Source organism: Scyliorhinus torazame, chromosome X, assembly GCF_047496885.1.
Source record: "Scyliorhinus torazame isolate Kashiwa2021f chromosome X, sScyTor2.1, whole genome shotgun sequence".
Classification (NCBI taxonomy): Eukaryota; Metazoa; Chordata; class Chondrichthyes; order Carcharhiniformes; family Scyliorhinidae; genus Scyliorhinus; species Scyliorhinus torazame.
In genome coordinates, this window is record NC_092738.1 from 39,971,541 (window position 1) to 39,986,371 (window position 14,831).

General features: G+C 47.2%; 1 protein-coding gene across 2 annotated transcripts in view; it reads right to left on the bottom strand.

Moving 5' to 3' along the window:
- The window catches only part of os9 (OS9 endoplasmic reticulum lectin), a 58,409-nt gene extending 54,336 nt beyond the window's left edge, over positions 1–4,073 (bottom strand). The window contains exon 1 of one of the 2 annotated variants that reach the window (XM_072493650.1): positions 3,872–4,073. In XM_072493650.1, the coding sequence (XP_072349751.1) occupies positions 3,872–4,015 (144 nt within the window). In that variant the 5' untranslated portion in view covers positions 4,016–4,073. The remainder of the gene's footprint in view (positions 1–3,871) is intronic. The other variant, XM_072493652.1, reaches the window with a different exon arrangement.
- Positions 4,074–14,831: the final 10,758 nt, after the last annotated feature.

Below are 14,831 nucleotides of genomic sequence, written 5' to 3' on the forward strand. Positions count from 1 at the left end.
AAGAGATATCCAGAGATAGTGAAATGCACAATATAAATAATGCAGGTTCAGACTCGAGCTTGAAGATGGCAAACTGTCCACACAAACCCAGTTTTAGCACTCCGTTCTGCAAAATACTGGAACGCCCACCCAAGTGTTGTTCCCTCATTAGAAAATAGCCGAAAGCAAAATTGTGCACCTAACCATCTGCCAAATTCAGAGATAAAGCTTACAATGGGAAGCTCACTTTGTCATGCACACCTGACTTGGGCATTACCTGCTACTTAAAAAGAGGAGCTTCACCAGCTCCAGAAGTAATTAATCTTCGTAGCGCTGCCTCCAACAGAAATGCACCGAGGGAAATTAGTTTTGCCTTGGTTTTCGATGGCAAGTCACTGGAGAGCCACGAATATTTGAAGTAAAGCGCTTTATATTTTTAACACCAAATTATAAAACTACAGAAGTATATAGTGTTTCCTATGCCAGGGAAAAAACATGATATAGCTCTTTTCCACAACTTGTAGTTAATTAACTTACATTTCTATCACTTTCGTGACAAGGAACCTCAAACAACAATGTAACTATTAACTGCTCGCTGAAACAACTTTACAACCCGCTCAGTTGCTATCAAACCGTGATGGAAAAGTTGAAGAATAAAGCTGGATAACTGTGGGTGTACCTACAGCACTTGGACTGCAGCGGTTCAAGAAGGCAGCTCACCACCAAGGGCAATTCAGGATGGATGGCAAATGCTGGCCTTACCAGCAATATTCACAACCCATGGAAGAATTTAAAAAAATAACCTTTGCAGTCAGTGTAGGGGCTTAGTTTTAGAGAATGAATATGGAAGGGGTTATCAGTGGAGGAGCATGCTTAATTCAGCTAGATTGGAGAGTAGCTAGGGAAAAGAATAAAGATAAAACAAAAGTAAGTTTTAAGTTGGTGGAACGGTCAATTTTGCCAAACTCAAAGCAGCTACTTGGGAAGTGTCAGAACAGCAACTTGGGAAGTGTCAGAACAGCAGGGGGTTGTCAAAAAGGAGATAAAGAGGGTCCAGCAAAGAAAACGGGTACAACTCAAATCTAAACCCCCCAACCCCCTCAAAACCACCAAGAACATTTTGCAAAAATGAAAACTTATGTCAGATACCAAGAGCTCACTACTGCAGAAAGCCCAGTAGAGGACGTGAAGTGCAGAGGTGAAATTAAAATAGAGATTAAGAATGCACACAGGGCATGAATAAATCTTAGCATGTAATATTATCCAATAAAGGGTTAATCAAGGGCAGTCAGCAAGAATTTATTAAGGGTAACGTGTCGGACTAACTTGCGTGAAATTTTAACAGGATTGATGAGGGTAGCACATTTGATATAGTTTACGTGGATTTTAGCAAGGCTTTTGACAATATCCCCGATAAAAGACTGATCAGAAAATTAAGCTTTACATAGAACATAGATGTGGGATTCAAGGGGATGCAGCAAAATTTGTTCGGTGCAAGAAGCAAAGGAAAGCCAACAGGGCTCAGTACGAGGTCCCTCGGAATGAGTGGCAGATTTCAATGGTTTATAGACTTAAATGTCGTGGGCATATTTAAGAAATGTGCAGATACAAAATTGGTGAAGTGATTGACAGCGCAAGGGAGCAAGCTGCAGACCACAGGGAGACAAAGGACTGGTCAGGCAGCAGAAAAGTGGCAAAAGGGAAAAGTGTGAGGCAATACATTTGGGGAAAGCTAACAAGGCAAGGAAAGGGAATACACAATAAATGGCACGATTCTGAATGACTATGAGGGGACCTTTAGGTGAATGCGAACAGATCCCCGAAGGCAGCAGGTCAAATACGTAAAGATGGATACGAAGGCAAGTGGATTATTTCCTTTAATGGAAGAGGCCTAGATTATAAGAGCAGGGAGACTCTGCAAAAACTGTGCCGAACACCTGCTATACCACAGCTAGAGTACACTCCGCAGTTCAGATCACCACATTCAGGAAGAATGTAATCACACTGGTGGGTACTGAGGAGATTTACCAAGGATGTTGCCAAGAATGGTGCAGCATGGTGGCACAGTGTGGTTAGCACTGCTGCCTCACAGCGCCAGGGACCCGGGTTCAATTCCAGCCTTGGGTGACTGCCTGTGTGGAGTTTGCACTTCCTCCCTGTTTCCACGTGGGCTTCTTCTGGGTGCTCCGGTTTCCTCCCACAGTCCCAAGATGTGCAGGTCGGGTTGATTGACCATGCTAAATTGCCCCTTAGTGTCTTTTAGGTCGGTGGGGTTACAGGGTTAGGGCACAGAAGCGGGCTTAGGTAGGGTGCTCTTTCAGAGAGTCGGGAAGACTCACTGGGCTGAATGGCCTCCGTCTGCACTGTAGAGATTCTATAAATAGAGAAATCTAACTATACAGTGAATGGTAGAAACCCTCAAGAGTATTGAAAGTCAAAGAGATCTAGGTGTACAGGTCCACAGGTCAGTGAAAGGGGCAACACAGGTGGAGAAGGTAGTCAAGAAGGCATACGGCATGCTTGCCTTCATTGGCCGGGGCATTAAGTATAAAACTTGGCAAGTCACGTTGCAGCTGCCTAGAACACTTAGTTAGGCCACACTTGGAGTATAGTGTTCAATTCTGGTCGCCACACTACCAGAAGGATGCGGAGGCTTTAGAGGGTGCAGAAGAGATTTACCAGGATTTTGCCTAGTATGGAGGGCATTAGCTATGAGGAGAGGTTGAATAAACTTGGTTTGTTCTCACTGGAACGAAGGAGGTTGAGGCGACCTGATAGAGGTCTACAAAATTATGAGGGGCATAGACAGAGTGGATAGTCAGAGGCTTTTCCCCGGGGTAGAGGGGTCAATTACTAGGGGGCATAGGTTTAAGGTGCGAGGGGCAAGGTTTAGAGTAGATGTACGAGGCAGGTTTTTTTACACAGAGGGTAGTGGGTGCCTGGAACTCGCTGCCGGAGGTGGTGGAAGCAGGGACGATACTGACATTTAAGGGGCATCTTGACAAATACATGAATAGGATGGGAATAGAAGGATACGGACCCAGGAAGTGTAGAAGATTATAGTTTAGTCGGGCAGCATGGTGGGCACGGGCTTGGAGGGCCGAAGGGCCTGTTCGTGTGCTGTACTTTTCTTTGTTCGAACTATGCAAAAAGATTGGCTAAGTCAGGGCTGATGTTTGTTGGAACAGAGGCTATTGCGGGGATAGTTAATTGGAGTGTACAAAATTATGAAAGGTCTAGACTAGAGTGAATAGGAAGGATGTATTTTTGTTAGCAGAGGTAACCAGGGGAAAACCAAAGTGAGTGGATGTTGGTTGTTTTCCCCACCAGAGGTTGATGGGGGTCTGAACTCGCTGCTTAAAGAGATGGCAGAGGCAGAAACCCTCGGTGAACTAAAACAAGCATCTGTACATCCACTTGAGGTGTCCTGAGCTGCAGGCCAAGAGCTGAAAAGCAGGATTCGGTGAGGCAGCTATTTTCAGTCACTGCTGTGATAAAAACCCTTTCACCAGTGATTGTCTTGCACTAACAGCCCAGCCAATGTCAACACATTTAAGGCAGATGAAAAGCTGCTGTACAACACAAGCTGCACACATGGCACAAAGTGTCAACACTAAATGGACATGTAACACATATGAAGCAGCTTTCCTCCACCTTTTCTTCACATACATACAGCCCACTGTCAGGACAATCAGATCACCAGCCAGCTCCTGACGTGATCGTGACCATAAAACAAGGACACCAGTTTCTTCACCCAGCCCAAGTCTGTCACCACTACAGACTGAAGGTTAACTTGAAGTGAAACGTCTGTGTGGGCACTGAGGGCAATGGCACCCGAGCAGCCCAAACATACCCCCCCCCCCCCCCCGGGTGACAGCATGGGCCAACTCGCCTGTCCTTTAATGATCGGGTCCGAGAGGATCTCGATGCCGTATTTCATCTCGTTCAGCTCTTCGATGTTGAGGAAAGCCCAAAGGCCCAGGAGTTGCCTCGACCACACAGCGAAGAGCAGGATCGTCCTTGTTGTGGCCGCCATTTTGAAACAGTCGCCCGAGGCACCTCGGCCTCTCAGCCCAACTCCTCACGCCAGCGGCTCCCGCCTCCGCGCGGCTGCAATTGGTTCAACCGCCTCCCAGACGGGGGCCAATCAGGCCGCGAGGCGCTGGTAGCGCTCACGCTGACTGCTCGATTGTCACGTCACTCAGAGCCCTTGCAGCCGGCCGCCCCCCCTCGTCCTGCCGGGGGAGGGGAGGGGTTGCCAGGCAACAGAGCCCGGGCCACTCCACCTCCGCCACGCTGAGTGCTCACGAACGTCGTGGCTGAACAACAACACGTCACGATCTAACACCCGATTGGACAATCCCTCCGTCACTCACCATTGCCACCCTCCTCCAATTGCTGGCTCCCGAACCTTAGACCCGCCCACCCACCACCTCATTGGCTGAAGGCCCTTTGACGAGACTTCCCGCCCATAAAGCCGCCTGTGACTGGCTTATCGGAATGTCCATCATTGTCATTAACCTGGCCCCAAACCTGGCAGAGGCTGGATTGCTGAGGTAAAGAAAGGCAATGCTGGAAAAATCCCACAGCAGGTCTGACAACATCTGTGGAGAGAGAATTTAAAAAAGCAATTTGTCAAAGGTGTGGTGCACGTGAAGGGGCAGTAAGATCAAGAGGAAAGGTTTGTGACAGGATGGAGGCCAGTGCAGATATTCAATAAGAAAAAAGTGTTGTGGCAATGGGTAAAATTCTAAGGCAGAGTTGATGATCTAAAGTCGTCGATCTCATAGGGTTTATAGAATTTACAGTGCAGAAGGAGGCCATTCGGCCCATTGAGTCTGCACCGGCTCTTGGAAAGAGCACCCTACCCAAGGTCCACACCTCCACCCAACACTAAGGGCAATTTAGCACGGCCAATCCACCTAACCTGCACATCTTTGGACTGTGGGAGGAAACCGGAGCACCCGGAGGAAACCCACACAGACACGGGGAGGATGTGCAGACTCTGCACAGACAGTGACCCAAGCCGGGAATCGAACCTGGGACCCTGGAGCTGTGAAGCAATTGTGCTATCCACAATGCTATCGTGCTGCCCTTAAGAACAAATTAATCTACACTATGTCATTCTACCGTAATCCATGTACCTATCCAATAGCTGCTTGAAGGTCCCTAATGTTTCCAACTCAACTACTTCCACAGGCAGTGCATTCCATGCCCCCACTACTCTCTGACTATCTATTCTCCTGATCATCTTATAAACCTCTATCAAGTCGCCCCTCATCCTTCTCCGTTCTAATGAGAAAAGGCCTAGCACCCTCAACCTTTCCTTGTAAGACCTACTCTCCATTCCAGGCAACATCCTGGTAAGCCTCCTTTGCACCTTTTCCAAAGCTTCCACATCCTTCCTAAACTGAGGCGACCAGAACTGTACACAGTACTCAAAATGTGGCCTTACCAAAGTTTTGTACAGCTGCATCATCACCTCACGGCTCTTAAATTCAATCCCTCTGTTAATGAACGCGAGCACACCATAGGCCTTCTTCACAGCTCTATCCACTTGAGTGGCAACTTTCAAAGATGTATGAACATAGACCCCAAGATCTCTCTGCTCCTCCACATTGCCAAGAACTCTACCGTTAACCCTGTATTCCGCATTCATATTTGTCCTTCCAAAATGGACAACCTCACACTTTTCAGGGTTAAACTCCATCTGCCACTTCTCAGCCCAGCTCTGCATCCTATCTATGTCTCTTTGCAGCCGACAACAGCCCTCCGTACTATCCACAACTCCACCAATCTTCGTATCGTCTGCAAATTTACTGACCCACCCTTCAACTCCCTCATCCAAGTCATTAATGAAAATCACAAACAGCAGAGGACCCAGAACTGATCCCTGCGGTACGCCACTGGTAACGGATCCAGGCTGAATATTTGCCATCCACCACCACTCTCTGACTTCTATCGGTTAGCCAGTTCGTTATCCAACTGGCCAAATTTCCCACTATCCCATGCCTCCTTACTTTCTGCATAAGCCTACCATGGGGAACCTTATCAAATGCCTTACTATCCATGTACACTACATCCACTGCTTTACCTTCATCCACATGCTTGGTCACCTCCTCAAAGAATTCAATAAGATTTGTAAGGCAAGACCTACCCCTCACAAATCCGTGCTGACTATCCCTAATCAAGCAGTGTCTTTCCAGATGCTCAGAAATCCTATCCTTCAGTACCCTTTCCATTACTTTGCCTACCACCATGATGTCATGGCCAGGGAAGGCATCTGCATTCTGTAAATTGGTGGGAGCTGTAAGTCATGGGGGGTATTGGAGGGTCCCGTGCATGCAGTGGTGGCAGGGAAGTCCCTGGAAGTCACAGTCAACATGGCCTTGAGAAGGAGTGGGGGTCAGGTCGACAAAAGGCACGGGGACATCAGCAATGAAAGGTTCAAGGGGGTGGGAAGGGGGGGGCAACAGGTGCCATCCTGTTATATCACTGCAAACCTGGTGTCTCTTTTTAATTTATACTGTAACCAAACTTCGCTGTCTACCGTTCCAAAGATCCTGGACAAGCCCCCAAATTATGTTACGCCACCCTGGGCGAGTGTGCGGTCAATTCCAACCCCACTTGACCCGGAGTCACAACACAAGTGAATTAACCAATAATTCTGAGAAAAATACCCAAAAATACCTTGGCTGTCCCGTAATGACAGTCACCTGGTTTGTAATTACTGTTTATTCATAACAAGAACTATAATGAAATATGCAGCAAGTACAACTGGTAAACCATTCCCTAATTCCCACTTTATCTTGCCCCCACCCCCCACATTCTCACACAAGACAGACAAACACAAAGGATGGGAAGGGATGAAAATCATAAGTGAAAGGAAAAAGAGTCTTTGTTTCAGATGATAGTTTTAACACACTTTCCTTCACCGCAAACTTGTCGGTTAAAGTCTCTGTTTGTAGCCTGTGATGGTCTTCTCTGTAGAATCCTTAATTCAGGTCTCTATAGTTTCAAGAATACAGTACTCAGCTTTTAGCAGCCTTTCTGGAGAGAGATAGCAGGTTCTGGTCTTTGTTTTGCAGTCTATAATGGTTTCTTTACAAGTTCAGAAATGCAGCACTCACAGCAGCCATTCTGGAGAGAGAGAGATAGCACTGACAGCAGCCTTTATGGAAGGAGAGATAGCTGGTTCTTGCCTCCCTGCTGCCGGGATCAAAACTGAAACTCCTTGGAACTCTGAAAAATATTCCATTGAAGTAGGATCCACACCACCTGTTACTGGACAGAGTACGGCCTTTTGGACCAATTCATTGTCCACCAATCAATCGATCAAACCGTGTCTCTCTCTGGTGGCGAGAAGTCTGTGGTCTCCTCTTCAAACCAGCACAGACTAGCAAGTTGATCTCTCCTGTATTCTGTATTCTGCTGCTTTCCTTAAAGGCACATGTCCATTAATCATCCATGTATCAAAAAATAACATCCAAATAAAAGAAAGGGGAAATAAGGGAATAAACAGGAAGGACCCTGACAGGTGTTCCCACATTGTTGTTCTTTGCTGCGCCCTATACAACCTAGCGCTGCAATGGAGGGTGGGGAGGGGGTTGCCACATGGAGACTTGGGGAGATACACATGTCCTCGGATTAGGAGGATGTAGAACAGGATCATTTTGAAGAGAGCAAAGATTCTGACGCCTGACAGGAAGAGGACATTGCACGGTTGCATAGTGGTTAGCACAATTGTTTCACAGCTCCAGGGTCCCAGGTTCGATTCCGGCTTGGGTCACTGTCTGTGCGGAGTCTGCACATTCTCCCCGTGTCTGCGTGGGTTTCCTCCGGGTGCTCCGGTTTCCTCCCACAGTCCAAAGATGTGCAGGTTAGGTGGATTGGCTATGATAAATTGCCCATAGTGTCCAAAATTGTCCTTAGTGTTGGGTGGGGTTACTGGGTTATGGGGATAGGGTGGAGGTGTGGACCTTGGGTAGGGTGCACTTTCCAAGAGCCGGTGCAGACTCGATGGGCCGAATGGCCTCCTTCTGCACTGTAAATTCTATGACTCCATGCACATGCACAATGCAGAAGACGTGTCCATGAGACTCTCAATGTGACAAGATTTCAGGAGGAATAAAGTGGAGACAAGCTGATACGAGTTCAGTTCTCCTGTCCCTTCAATGCAGGATAGCCATTAAGATCTTTTTTGTCATCTTCAACATTTCAGTGAAAGGCATCAATCTCAAATTGAACACTTGACATTCGTGCATAACAATAGCCTCATCTTTGTAAGGCTAAACACCTGAGTGAGCATGTGGCCATTATGTAATGTGCTGAATTGAAGCAAATGCGCAGTTCTTTCAACCAAGGTGCCAACGTTTCACTGGCCATGGCAGCCTTCAGGATGCAGAAACACTATTGCAAACATAAACGCACTCACGGCAGTATGCCAGGAGCTTAGCAAGGTGGTTCACGGAGGTACGGTGGCACAGTGGTTAGCACTGTTGCCTCACAGCACCAGGGACCCAGGTTTGATTCCAGCCTCGGGTGACTGTGTGGAGTTTGCACGTTCTCCCAGTGTCTGCGTGGGTTTCCTCCCACAATCCAAAGATGTGCAGGTTAGGTGGATTGGCCACGATCAATTGCCTCATGTCCAAAGATGTGCAGGTTAGGTGGGGTTATGGTGGGGAGTGGGCCGAGGTAGGGGGCTCTTTCAGAGGGTCGGTGCAGACCCAATGGGCCAAATGGCCTCCTTCTGCATTGTTAGGATTCTGTGGTTCCATTTCATCAGTTACTGTTTGGTCTCCTGAGAGCGGATCTAAACCCAGACAGCAGCATCTGTCCAAATGCCATCTCTCCTGCATGGTTAATGGTGAGGCCGTATCTTGATACTGAGCCCCTGGATAGCATCACTTCAGGATGCTGTGATCATCATTCTGCAGCATGGAAGCAAACCTGTGATTTAGGTTTGTTTTGTAAGCACAGAGTGTGCTTCAGCAGGGCCATTGTGTGATCATTGTCAAGCACTCATGACCCTGCCTTCATTGGAAGCCTCCCAAGCTAACATCCAGCATTGCCTTGGCAACAGGGAGAGACGTGTCCCAGTCAGTGTCATGGACAGGAGGGTGATTCATTTAAACTGCCCTAATTTCTTGTTGCGTGTGCACACATGCATGCACACACACACATGGACACACACACATGGGGGGAGTGGGATTTTGCAATGCCCATCCCTTTGCACTCATACACAACAAAGAGGGAGAAAGGAAAGGGAGGAGGTTTAGGGTCCAACCACAATAAAGCTTAAGTTATGACTTTATGTGAGTCCAGATGGAATGTTTCTCCCGAGGAGAGGTTTACTGTTGCACGATGATCTGTCTTTCCAGAAACAAGACTTCCGCCTTGGAGCAAGGCACATGAGTTGAGTCAATCTTGAAAGCACATGTTACACTGTTTCAGTAGTTTGCAGTTTTGATGACGCCCAGAGTTCTTTCTGCATGGTAAGATGGTAGACAATGCAGGATGCTTGCTGGAGCTACTGTTTCCTTCCGAGGTCCCACAACGACTGACGATAAGAACCAAAAACTGCATAATTGAAAGAATTCAGACAGCTCAAGTCTCGGTCGTGTGTTATGCTACTTTGAGTAACATAAGCCGCTACTTGGTGTAGACGTTACTGAAGGATACTCCAGACCTTGAGGTAAGTTGAACGTATTTATTGAGCGATTAACAAAGCTCCTAAATGAGTTCTGCACTCTACTAATCTGACTCTAGTAACAGAGTATACTCTACTAACTATATGAGCTTGCTCTAGACCACATACTATGGTGTGGCGGTGCTGTAACCACACACGTCTTGCTCTCTAGGTTTCTGCCGGTGGAAGGAGCAGGGCCTGTGTGCCTTGTCCCTTTATAGTGGTCATGTGGTGCCCTCTTGTGGTGATGCCACCTCTGGGTGTTCTGATTACCCATTGGTTGTGTCTTGTTCTGATGACCCATTGGTTACATGTTTACATATCATTACAGGTCGTGTGTGATACTGGTTTCAGGTGGTAAACGAGGCCTCCTGGTTGGAACAGGTCATTCTGAGGCCATTGGCACCATTATTGGAGATTAGGATTTGTAAACAGTGTTTTTTGCAAAAGCAAATTATCATAGAATTTACAGTGCAGAAGGAGGCCATTCGGCCCATCGAGTCTGCACCGGCTCTTGGAAAGAGCACCCTACCCAAGGTCCACACCTCCACCCTATCCCAGTAACCCCACACAACACTAAGGGCAATTTTGGACACTATGGGCAATTTATCATGGCCAATCCACCTAACCTTCACATCTTTGGACTGTGGGAGGAAACCGGAGCACCCGGAGGAAACCCACGCAGACACGGGGAGGATGTGCAGACTCCACACAGACAGTGACCCAGCGGGGAATCGAACCTGGGACCCTGGAGCTGTGAAGCAATTGTGCTATCCACAAGGCTACCGTGCTGCCCTTATTATTGCGGGGGCTGGAATCTGAAACCAAAACAGAAAATGCTGGGAAATCTCAGGAGGTTTGACAGGATCTGCAGCGAGAGAAGGGAGCAAATATTTTGAATCTGGATAACTCCAGATTCAAAATGTTAGCTCCCTTCTCTCTCCACAGATGCTGTCAGATCTGCTGAGATTGTCCAATATTTTCTGTTTTTGCCTTTGTGGCTGGCTGGGCCAACATTGTGTTGCCTTGGCTGGAAAGTTTATACTATCCCACGAGTGTTACATTCCAGGACGTTTGCGGTGTTAGCCTTCGTTCACTTTGAAACTACTCAGAAATCTCCGGAAGGTAGCATGTCCAACTGGAACCATCTTGTCAGCTCAGCAATTGTCCATTTTGAAAAGCATCAAGTAGTCTAGCTGATGAAGATATCTATTTTTTTCCCGCCTCGACCGGGACAATTGACACAGCGTTTAACGATAATTTAGTACTCTTGTAAATCCTGACGAGCACTCAGGAGACATGCAGGAGGATTTGGATTGATCTCGTCCCATCACAGGCCTCCATATTTTCAGAGTGCGATGTGTACAAGGAAGCTCGAATCACTGATTGCCTGAGTCACGGCAGGAAATCCATGTCGATTTTCCTTCTGAGACTTAACACCAGGATTCCATAAGCCACACAAGGCAGATCTTCAGGTGCAAACTAACATACTCGTATGTAATAGACCAGCATCATCAGCCTGGTCACAGACACCAAGGACTCATTGTTGTCGATCAGATGTTTCAAATGTGACCAAATGCAGCCAATGTCCATTGCTCTGCATCATGCATATGTAGACTGAGAACTAATAACAACGTAACATTCATCCGTAAATGTGGTAACAAGTTAACGCTGCAGGCAAACATGAAAGGCGATGGCCCTCAACGATTAATTAAACTGTAACCCAAACGTTACAGTCACTAAATGGAGACCACTGCAAAGTGCATTTGGTTGGAACGACTCCAATACCGGTTGTGATAAAAGCCCAAAAAGCATAGAAAATATACTTCAATGCAGCTGCATCAGAATAATCAATAATCTTCCAAGAACTGCAATCATGCATTGTATGATCCTCTTACACAAGGCTTACATGTGCATTGTCGAAGCATCATGTTCAGATAGGAATTACCTTTGTTCTTGTCGCTTATGTGGAACTAAAGGAGACTGACTGATTTAAAAAATAAATTTAGAATACCCAATTCATTTTTTTTCCAATTAAGGGGCAATTTAGTGTGGCCAATCCACCTATCTACACATCTTTGGGTTCTGGGGGTGAAACCCACGCAGACACGGGGAGAATGAGCAAACTCTGCACGGACAGTGACCCAGAGCCGGGATCGAACCTGGGTCCTCAGCACCATGAGGCAGCAGTGCTAACCATTGCGCCACCGTGCCGCCTGAAGAGGCTGACTGAGATTTAGTGAGGCTACATGGAACTGAGGGACACAATAGGAGATACTTGAGGAGGGCCATATGTAACCCTTGGATGAATGTGGAACGTTACTTCACATGGAAGAACCAATCAGTACTGGAGACTTTGAAGGAGAGAAGCAAAATATATTTCCAAAGGTGCAAAGTATAAACAGTGATTGAGCACCCGTGCCTCCAGGGTGCTTTTAGAGCTGAAGACTTCTAACTGTACCACTACGTCTTGGTGCATCCGACATCTGCAGCTAAGGTGGAGGCAGTCTGCTGGCTGCTTTGCCGGAGATGACTTTGGCGTGTGACCTCTGGAGGCGTGAGGCCTGGAGGATTTTGCTCAGGGACAGGTTCCTCCTCCTCGGCCTGAACAGCGGAGTTGATAGGGTCACAGGCAGAGGCCATTTGGCACAACAAGACACCCTTGGAATGTCCTGGATGGATGCCCCCTGGGGTGTCCAGCTGATGATCCTCCTCCCTGTGGGTGTCCGAGATCCCATCCCAACTCCTTGAGGAGAAGGGGCACCTGGAGGGAGGTCGAGGTGCTCCGTTCCGCATTCACCTACGCACTGTTGGAACACAATCTTGGCTCGAGCGATGCAGGTCCAAGCACAACTCTGGCAGAAACTGTGCATTCTGCTGGACTTGGGTCTCCAAGGCGGGCACCACCCTTCAAATGGAGGGAATAGCAAACACCACACAGTCACCCGAGGCTGGAATTGAACTCGGGTCCCTGGCGCAGCAGGGTGGCTGAATGGCCTCCTTCTGCACTGTCGGGATTCTATGGAATTTCAAGTGTGACTTGGAGGCATCTTGCAGGTGGGGGTGTTCTCATATGTTTGTTATCCTTTTGCTACTCTCAGAGCCAGGTTTTGATTCCCCGTTGGGTGACTGTGTGTGGAGTCTGCACGTTCTCCCCGTGTGTGCGTGGGTTTCCTCCGGGTGCTCCGGTTTCCACCCACAGTCCAAAGATGTGCAGGTTAGGAGGATTGTCCATGTTAAATTGCCCTTAGTGTCCAAAGTTGTGCAGGTTAGGTGTATTGGCCATGCTAAATTGTCCCTTAGTGTCCAAAGATGTGCAGGTTAGGTGGATTGGCTGTGTTAAATTGTCCTTCGTGTCCAAAGATGTGCAGGTTAGGTGGATTGGCCATGTTAAATTGTCCCTTAGTGTCCAAAGATGTGCAGGTTAGGTGGATTGACCATGTTAAATTGTCCCTTAGTGTCCAAAGATGTGCAGGTTAGGTGGATTGGCCATGATAAATTGCCCTTAGTGTCCAAAGATGTACAGGTTAGGTGGATTGGCCATGTTAAATTGTCCCTTACTGTCCAAAGATGTGCAGGTTAGGTGGATTGACCATGATAAATTGCCCTTAGTGTCCAAAGATGTGCAGGTTAGGTGGATTGACCATGTTAAATTGTCCCTTACTGTCCAAAGATGTGCAGGTTAGGTGGATTGGCTGTGTTAAATTGTCCTTCGTGTACAAAGATGTGCAGGTTAGGTGGATTGGCCATGTTAAATTGTCCCTTAGTGTCCAAAGATGTGCAGGTTAGGTGGATTGGCCACGATAAATTGCCCCTTAGTGTCCAAAGATGTGCAGGTTAGGTGGATTGGCCTTGTTAAATTGTCCCTTAGTGTCCAAAGATGTGCAGGTAAGGTGGATTGTCCATAATAAATTGTCCCTTAGTGTCCAAAGATGTGCAGGTTAGGTGGATTGGCCATGTTAAATTGTCCCTTAGTGTCCAAAGATGTGCAGGTTAGGTGGATTGGCCGTGTTAAATTGTCCCTTAGTGTCCAAAGATGTACAGGTTAGGTGGATTGGCCATGATAAATTACCCCTTCGTGTCCAAAGATGTGCAGGTTAGGTGGATTGGCCATGATAAATTGTCCCTTAGTGTCCAAAGATGTGCAGGTTAGGTGGATTGGCCATGCTAAATTGTCCCTTAGTGTCCAAAGATGTGCAGGTTAGGTGGATTGGCCGTGCTAAATTGTCCCTTAGTGTCCAAAGATGTGCAGGTTAGGTGGATTGGCCATGTTAAATTGTCCCTTAGTGTCCAAAGATGTGCAGGTTAGGTGGATTGGCCATGATAAATTGTCCCTTAGTGTCCAAAGATGTGCAGGTTAGGTGGATTAGCCATGTTAAATTGTCCCTTAGTGTCCAAAGATGTGCAGGTTAGGTGGATTGGCCATGTTAAATTGTCCCTTAGTGTCCAAAGATGTGCAGGTTAGGTGGATTGGCCACGATAAATTGCCCCTTAGTGTCCAAAGATGTGCAGGTTAGGTGGATTGGCCTTGTTAAATTGTCCCTTAGTGTCCAAAGATGTGCAGGTAAGGTGGATTGTCCATAATAAATTGTCCCTTAGTGTCCAAAGATGTGCAGGTTAGGTGGATTGGCCATGTTAAATTGTCCCTTAGTGTCCAAAGATGTGCAGGTTAGGTGGATTGGCCGTGTTAAATTGTCCCTTAGTGTCCAAAGATGTACAGGTTAGGTGGATTGGCCATGATAAATTACCCCTTCGTGTCCAAAGATGTGCAGGTTAGGTGGATTGGCCATGATAAATTGTCCCTTAGTGTCCAAAGATGTGCAGGTTAGGTGGATTGGCCATGCTAAATTGTCCCTTAGTGTCCAAAGATGTGCAGGTTAGGTGGATTGGCCGTGCTAAATTGTCCCTTAGTGTCCAAAGATGTGCAGGTTAGGTGGATTGGCCATGTTAAATTGTCCCTTAGTGTCCAAAGATGTGCAGGTTAGGTGGATTGGCCATGATAAATTGTCCCTTAGTGTCCAAAGATGTGCAGGTTAGGTGGATTAGCCATGTTAAATTGTCCCTTAGTGTCCAAAGATGTGCAGGTTAGGTGGATTGGCCATGTTAAATTGTCCCTTAGTGTCCAAAGATGTGCAGGTTAGGTGGATTGGCCACGATAAATTGT